Source organism: Thamnophis sirtalis, unplaced genomic scaffold (genome assembly GCF_051295495.1).
Source record: "Thamnophis sirtalis isolate CommonGarterSnake01/CBP01778 unplaced genomic scaffold, rThaSir2_p1.2 scaffold_4, whole genome shotgun sequence".
Taxonomy (NCBI): Eukaryota; Metazoa; Chordata; class Lepidosauria; order Squamata; family Natricidae; genus Thamnophis; species Thamnophis sirtalis.
In genome coordinates, this window is record NW_028261384.1 from 109482462 (window position 1) to 109491202 (window position 8741).

Here is an 8741-nt window from a genome sequence, read left to right on the forward strand (position 1 = left end):
TAGAGGCAACACAGGCAGTTTTTCAAAAGAGTTACACATTGCACAAATTATAGCAGTGAGGTTATAACATAAAATGTTTTATTATTCAAGCTATAAGTGGAACATAGTCCCAGTATTACAAGATTATTAAGTATTTGTTACACATAGAGAGAAATATGAACGTACCTGAATATTATTAATATTCCCACAGTAACTGTATAATAAACTGCTACTATAAGAATGCTTTATGGCAATTAGCAATAGTCTTCCCCATAATGATGCAGGGTTGTGAGAGTTGGACATTAAAAATGGCTGATCGAAGAAAAATTGATGCCTTTGAACTGTGATGCTGGTTTAAATTATTGCATATACCATAGACAACCAGAGTAACTAACAGGTGTTAAATAATGTAAAATCATTTGAAGCAAAAATCATAAGACTACCTCTGTTTTACATTAATCATCTCATGGATGCAAATTCATTGGAGAAGTAATGATGTTAGGAAAAGTGGAACAAGAAGAAGCAAAGAACAGGATGGCTTGCTAACATCAAATCTGATACAAAGTTGAACATCCAAAAATGGAAAGAAGATGTGCTTGACAGGATAGCATAGAGAGGACTTGACTATAATGTTGCCAATAATCTGATATGACTAAATGGTTAAAACAATAAACAACAACAGCAATTAAAAATGAATAACTTAAAAATTCTGCATGGTCTTACATATGAGAAAGAAAATACAGAGGGATACTTTATTATATGAAAAGATCACATATGTCCTTACAAATGGGTTAAATTTTGAAATATTATATTGATATAATTGGAATCTTCAATGCATAACTGCATTTCATGAGAATATTACCAATCTCTCTCCAATCTTCAATTTTCCAAGAAAGCTCAATGGCTAGATTTGTAACCATATTGAGATTTTGTGGTTGAATTTTGAAATAAAGTTATGCCATCATAATCAAGTCATGATGTAACATAGACATAATCAATCAGAAAATGATAATACTGTAATCTTGTTCTTAAAATAAGCCTAAAACATTGAATTTAGAAAGATATGCCTGGACTGAGATCATCAGAAAGAGTGAGGTTTGATATTCAAAGACCATCAGACAAAGTATGAAGCAATGCATAGATATGGTGAAGACAACGATGACAACTACAACAAATAGTATAGTTGTATACAATGATGAGGAAAAATTCTTTTTCACTCCTGTTAATTAATTTTCAGAGTCCAGTCCATCTTAAATTAAAAAAATAGAATTATATTATTTAAAATTAGTTTGAGCTAAATAAACATTCAATCATGTTGTCATTTATTTAGATTACATTCTAAAAATCTAACTACCAAGTATATTTGGGAAGCAAGCTTGAAGAACTAATGATGTCTCAAAGGTATCACTTCATACCAATATATCACTTAATAGTTCTGGCTTCGTTCCCAGGTAATGCTTATAATCAGAACAAACTAGTTGTCAACAGCCATTATGATAGCAGAAAGGAAGAGAAACTGATCCTTGCCAGAGTTAACCAAAAAGAAAAAAGAAAAAGAAAGCAAAAACAAAGCAAAACCCTTCAACGTTCAAGGGGACAGAAAACAATACCCATGAAGGCAAGTATTTAGTATAAATCATTTTTTTCCTATAATACCTTGAAATGGTTTTGAGATGATTTTGTGATCTATAATGGTGATAAGAATATTGGACATGGATATGACACTTGAATCTAACTTTTGGTCTATAATGAGCCTACTTAAAGTTAGACAATTGTAATCAGTATGATTAGTTGTTACTGTATAAATTTAATCCCATTTGTTATATTACTAATATTATTGAGGTTGTGATCATGATTATAAAATTTTTAAGTAATTTGAAATCTGGAATCAATCAACAACTCTGGGTGTTGAATGAAACAATCACAACTGATTTACCTTTTTCTGGAACTTGATGTCACTTTGCAAAAACAGCCAATAATTTTAATAACTTTAAGATGGCTGGATGCCTGCTCTTCTTCCAGTATAAGTATACCAGAAGATTTGCTTAAAGCTGTAAAGGAGACTACTCCGATAAAAGGGGAAAATAATGCATCACTTATCATTGTCTTTAAATGTTTGCAGTAGCTTGTTGCAAAGCTTTGCCTTATTGTTTAGAAAAATAAACTACCCCTTTGAAATATTGTAAAGATTCAGTAAGGCTTGCAAAGTAATTCTATAAAAATCTGTTTAGAATTGTGCAATGAATAAGTGAGTAGAAGAATTTGCTTTTCATATAGTGTAAGAGGCAGATAGAGAATGAAGGCAGAAAAAGAATGTGTGTGTGTGTGTGTGTGTGTGTGTGTGTGTGTGTGTACATGTACATGCGTGCGCACACATAAACACACACACACACACATATTTGTATTCCATTGTATATGTATTCTATTGCTCAAATCGTAGCTTTCCTTCCCTTCTTCTTCTTCCCCTTTCCTTTCTTGTAAATGCTGTAGTTGAAAGTGGAACAATCCATATTTCCTTTGTTCACCTTTCCAATTATTAGAACATTTTATAAAGTTTCATAGCTTTCAATAAAAGTTCAATGTTCATTGCTAATCTCTCTTTTAGTTATATACAATAGTGGGGTTTTGGAGAGAGCTTGGTGGAGTATTATGATAACTGATTCACAAGATACAATTTGTTTGTTTAGGTTATAAACATCAGAGACTTTGAAAGAAAGAACCATTCAGCTATCAGGGAATTTGTGTTATTAGGCTTAACACAGTCTCCTGAAATACAAAGAATTCTATTCTGGTTATTCACACTTAGCTATGTTGCAGCTCTGATGGGTAACTTCCTGCTTATATTTATCATATGCGCTTCTAAGAAACTTCACACTCCAATGTATTTCCTCCTTGCCAATCTCTCCTTGGTGAATGCACTCTCCATCACAACCACAACTCCCAAATTGCTGCACACTCTTTTCTCACACAGAAATACCATCACATTTTATGGCTGCATCATTCAGGTCTATTTTTTCATATTGTTCCTGGTGACAGAACTGATGTTGCTCACCAGTATGGCTTTTGATCGTTTTGTTGCTATCTGTTACCCATTGCAATATACACTGATCATGAGGAAAGAATTGTGTGCTGCAATAGCGGTTGGAGCATGGGTTTTAGGACTGACAAACACTACAGTTAACTCTGGGCTTCTCCTACAGCTGTCCTTCTGTGAATCCAATATAATCAATCATTTCTTCTGTGATGTGCCTCCAGTTTTGAAGTTATCATGCTCAGATACCAGCTTCAACGAAACAATGGCTTTTGTGGCAGATGTAGTTTTTGCTGTTTTTAGTTGTGGACTGACTCTAACATCATATGGATTTATTATAAGGACCATCTTCAGAATTCGTTCCACTGAAGGGAAGAAGAAAGCATTTTCCACCTGTTCCTCCCATCTTATTGTAGTTAGTTTTTACTTTTCAGGAGTCATCTACACATATATCAGGCCCACTTCAGTCTATTCTTTAAACAGAGTCAAATACATTTCCCTCCTTTATTCAGTCGTAACCCCAGTTATTAATCCAATCATATATTCACTAAGAAACAGAGAAGTAAAAGAAGTTCTCAAAGACTTTATTGGAAGAGGTAGAATGTTTTTAAGACATTAATGCTAATATACATAATGTTCTAAATTACAATTTGGAGAATTAAATATTTGATTGATTAACTGAAACATATTTGGTAGGAACAAATTTATCACTTTGACCATATGTGGTAAGAATTATGTAATAATTGTGATAGTCAGTTTTGGAAAATGTGTCTTATATTGAAACATCAAGAACAGTAAATCAAATAATTCTGATGGGAATTCTTAATGTTACATATACCAAATAAACCTGAAAACTATACTGTGGAATCTTAAAAACTAAAATGTGCCTCTATGTCAGAGGTGGGTTCCTACCAATTCGCACCTATTCGGTAGAACTGGTTCATCAAATCTACCAAACATGTTAGAAGAGGTTCCACTAGTGGACCCAGAAAGCAGGCCACACCTACAGAAGAGGTTCCAATTTTTTTGAAACCCACCACTGGTCCTTGGATATGATTATTCTACACTATCATGTTCATATTTATAAAACTCAGTGCCTCTGTGAAAGGTAAGGATGACTACTGCATTTGTGGTGCAATCGGAACATTGCGTATGTTGAAGTTGTTTTAACAGAAACCAAAGATGCCTTTAAAAAAAACAAGTTTACATCATATTCTTATGCATGCCAGTGCTGTGTGTGAGGTAATTTAAGGTGGTTTTGACAAGTGTCGCCGGCGTCTTCATATCCGGTCATATGGGCAGCAAGCCACTCCCCATGGGGGGAGCTCCCCATGGAGATCCGCACCCTCACCACGATCCAGACCTTCCGCGCAGCCCTCAAGACCTGGCTCTCCCAGCAGGCCTGGGGATAGGCTTCCAATTACCCGCCCGAGTGTTTGATTGCTGAATGAAAGTTGTGTTTTATTATTTTTCTTTTGTTCACAAAGTGTTTTGTTTTGACCTTGCACTCCCCCTCCCCTGTGGTTGTAAGCCGCCCTGAGTCCCCTCAGGGAAAAGGGCGGCATATAAATCCCAATAAACCTACAAACCTACAAACCTACACTCCCATCCGGTCACATGGGTGGCAAGCCACTCCCACAATGGAGGCCACACCCATAGAGTAGGTTTGAACAATTTTTGAAACCTACCCCTGCTCTATGTATTTACCAACACTCCCCCTCTCATGGCTACAAAACAAATTATGTGTTTAATGTATAGATGTATATCCACATACATTTATTAAATTGCTAAATTTTAATGTTAGCTGTTTGATATCACTGAGCGGCTGCAAAGTGATGACAGTTAACTGTGGTTTATTGAACAATTCAAAGAGACCTTGTTTGCACCTATTATAAATTATACATTGTGACTAAGCAAAACAAAAAAAATATTTATTGAAAAATCACATCACCTTCTCCAAGATGATAGTTATATATGTTTCTATGTTCCTTCCCGGTTCTTCCAAACATTTTCTTACATTATCTTCCTTGCCCATTAAGAACAACTTTTGCATGGGATTTAATTCTTGTCTACTTTATGAAAATATTTACAAATTCATTAAAGCAGTCCTATTGATAAAGTACTGTATAATTATAATATTGGTGATACTTGATACACACATAAAAAAATAAGAAGTTATCACTCAAAGGATAAAGAATCAAAATGTCAATTGTAGAAAGACATCAGATGAATGGGAACAGATTTAGAGGTCAGCAGAAAAAGAAAACATACTTTTCCCTTCTTGCTAATAACTTTAATTGATTGAATAAAACAAAATACTTTATTTGGTCAAGTGTCATTAGACACACAAGTTTGTCTCTGGTGCAGAAACAAATAAACAGAACAGTAAGAATCATAATAATGATATGAATAATATCCATTTAAGACATGGGCACTTTGGATCAGCAGGGCAACCTGCTCCCAAAGACAGTCATATAATTCTGGATGCACTTTGATGCCATCTCTGCTTACAGTTCTATTTTTTTTCATTGTAAGATTGGAAATATTTGATTGACTGTATGCTTTAATGTTTAAAAAGAATAATCTTTATCAGTATAAGCAGAGGTGTATTCTTCAAACTTTAATGCAGTTTGCAAAAATCATTGTAGTAAACTGAATGACACTGTAAAACATCATTTCTCACCCAAAATGCAATTTAATGAAGAGTAAAGTAAGAGTTTAGAAAGCAAGAACAAATGTATAGAATAGGTGGTACCTGGCTCAACTGGAAGTAACCGTGAGACCGATCTGTGAGATAGAAACCTATCAAACAGATCCAACCTAGAAATGAGAAATTAGAGAAATTGGATGCCTTCAGAAACTGTGGGTATACCATCACTGGAGGTTTTTAAGAATAAATGTCTCCATAATAGTCTCATCTTTTGAGGCTAATAGGGTCTCATCTCATGCTTCAGCAGGGGTTGAAGTAGAAATCCTCCAAGGTCCCTTCCAACTCTGTTATTCTTCATAAATCTCTCCACTCAGTCTTACCAAGAGAATGGTGATAAACAATATTTGGAAATGTACATCAGGTGGTCTTCTGACAGCAAAATCTCATCTTATTGGCTAGTATAAAGGGGAATATGACTTTGAAAATGCTTCCACCATAACATGCAAGACTAGGTGAGGACTGGCTGGGAGGGGAGGGGCAAGGAGAAGCCAGGCGAGGTGCCCCTCCATGTGAGTGACATCGAGTTGTGCCATGCCTACCCAAACCCATATAACCACCTAGTCATATCCACATGGCTGCCAAAACACTTCTACCCAGTCACATGATAAGCAAGCCACACCCACAACATATGCAACACCCACAAAATGGGCCATGCCCACAAATAGGTAGTTAAAAATTGAAAACCACCCTGCTTTCTTCCTTCCCGCTGTCAAACTCAGAAATAATTTAGAAGACCATTGTCTAAGTTGACACTTTCCCCCTTTTCTCCAAAGATAATTCCCATATGCCATTATACAGTGACCAAAACATGGGCTCCAGTAATGCCCTATAACATTGATAAGTCAACCTCAGGCTTGGGACAAAACCCAAGTTTTTAAGAGCTTTGTTGACCCTAGAAGAGATGTCATAGTTCTTGTTTCTTGGGGAGGGAGATGTTGTTCCAGATGGTGAGGGATGCCACAGAGAAGGCATGTTTCCTCAGAAACAAAAGATGACAACATTTAATAGAGGGGACCTAGAACACACCCACTTTGCAAGAATATAGTGGTCGCTCAGATTTTTCAAGAAGCCCATGAGGTGATCCTGGTGTTGTGTACTGATAAGCAGTGGAGCTGCTACTTACCACTCCAATTATAGTTATACATTCAACAAATTGTGGCAGTCAAGTCATGATGTAACAATATCTGATTTTTCAAGCAGTACATAGCATATAGTCCTAGTGTTACATAATTACTAATTGGAAAGAAAGAAAGAAAGAAAGAAAAAAAGAAAGAAAGAAAGAAAGAAAGAAAGAAAGAAAGAAAGAAAGAAAGAAAGAAAGAAAGAAAGAAAGAAAAAAAAAAAGGAAGGACCTGAATATCATGAATTTTCTCACAGTGACTGTAGCAAAGCCTGCTATTACAAAAAAAAATGTATAATTTAAAAAAATTCTGCATGGGCTTATATAAGTATCAGAAAATACAGAGATGGATTTTATTTACCTTAAATGATTACAGATACCCTACATATTGATTGAGTTCTGAAAACCTACATTCATATATTTGAGATATTAAATGCACAAACTGCCTCTTATGAGAATATTACCAATCTCTCTGAACAATGTTTAGTTTCAAGGAAGTTCATTGGTCAGATTTGTACCATGCTGCATAATGAGATTTTGTGACTGAATTTTGAAATCAAGTTGTCATCAAGTCATGATTTAACATAGGCATGAGCAGTCAGAAAGTGGCTATACTGTAGTCTTGCTCGTAAATGTAACCCAAATAAATGAATTGAGAAAGTTATGCCTGCACTGAGTTCCTCAGAAAGAGGAACATTTGATGTTCAAAGACTATAAGGCAAAGCCAGGAAGATGAGTAAAATAAATAATTTATTATATTCTAGAATGTGATAGATTTCCTTTTCTCTTCTTTTCATTCATTCATTCATTCATTCATTCATTCATTCATTCATTCAGCTTTTATTCTAAAATATAATATTTACCAGAATAGTATTTGGAAAGCAAAGATAATGATGTCCCAAAGGTATGTTCCTCAACAGCCCCATCACCTTATAACAAGAAACCATTCAATAAAATTGGTTTGGTTCCCAGGTAATGCTTATAAACAAAGCAAACTAGTTGTCAGCATTATGATAGCAGAAAAGAAGAGGAATTGATCCTTGCAAGAAAAATCCTTTGCAAGAAAAATCATTCAACCTTCAAAGAGGGGGAAAATAATAGCTATAATATGAAGGCAAGTATTTAAACTTGTTCTTCTCTGAAATGGCAAATAATTTTAATGGCTATAATGATGGTAAGGATATAGGGGGACACAAATATATCATTGGAATCTGATCTTGATCCAGAATTTCTTTACTTAAACAATTGCAATCATGTGATTAGTGGGAACTGTATAACTAACTGTACTCCCATTTGTTATTACTATTGCTATTATCAAGACTGTGAACATGATTATAATTTCTCCAAACTACATTTAGCATCTATAGTCAGCTGATAACTCTAAGTACTGTACATGTATGAAGCAATCACCACTGACTTGCCTTTTCTTGGAACTTTCTTTCACTTGTTACTTATTTTTTTATAAAATTTATTTGCCACCCATCTCACACCCAATGTCTTATATCCATTTTTCAGGCACAGGAAGTTCTTTCAAAAACTTGAAAATAGTTTGATGAATGTTCCTCTTCCAAGACATCATCTGAGAGTTGGTTAAAGTTGCCTCTGGAATGAAAGGGAAAAAAGCAATGCATCAACTCTCTTTGCATTTAGAGGTAAGCAATAAGCTGGAGAAATGCTTTCTCCTAATGTGTAGGAAACTCAAGTAACCCTTTGAACTACTCTTTGGTATTTTAGACATCCACTAAGGCTTGCAAAGTAATTATATGACAACATATTCAGAATTAAGTGTAAAAAATAACTTGATAGAGGAATTTACTTTCAATAGTAAAGAACTATCCTTTCATTATTTGATACATTTCTCCTTTTGTTTCAGACAGACTTTTCTTTCCTGACAGAAGAAT

The 8741-nt window shown here is 34.8% G+C and overlaps 1 protein-coding gene across 1 annotated transcript; it reads left to right on the top strand.

Annotated features, from left to right (window-relative positions):
- The first annotated feature begins 1369 nt into the window (after nucleotides 1-1369).
- On the top strand, nucleotides 1370-3629 carry LOC106537685 (olfactory receptor 13G1-like). Its single transcript, XM_014051877.2, has 2 exons — nucleotides 1370-1597; nucleotides 2667-3629. Exons 1-2 carry the CDS (start codon nucleotides 1370-1372, stop codon nucleotides 3627-3629), a joined length of 1191 nt encoding a protein of 396 aa, XP_013907352.2.
- Nucleotides 3630-8741: the final 5112 nt, after the last annotated feature.

What these genes read in the sequence shown, in the direction of transcription:
- LOC106537685 (XM_014051877.2), top strand. Translation starts at nt 1,370, where the DNA reads ATGTCTCAAAGGTATCACTTCATACCAATATATCACTTAATAGTTCTG. An exon ending in AGAAAACAATACCCATGAAG is followed by an intron (nt 1,598 to 2,666) that starts GCAAGTATTTAG and finishes TTGTTTGTTTAG; the next exon opens with GTTATAAACATCAGAGACTT.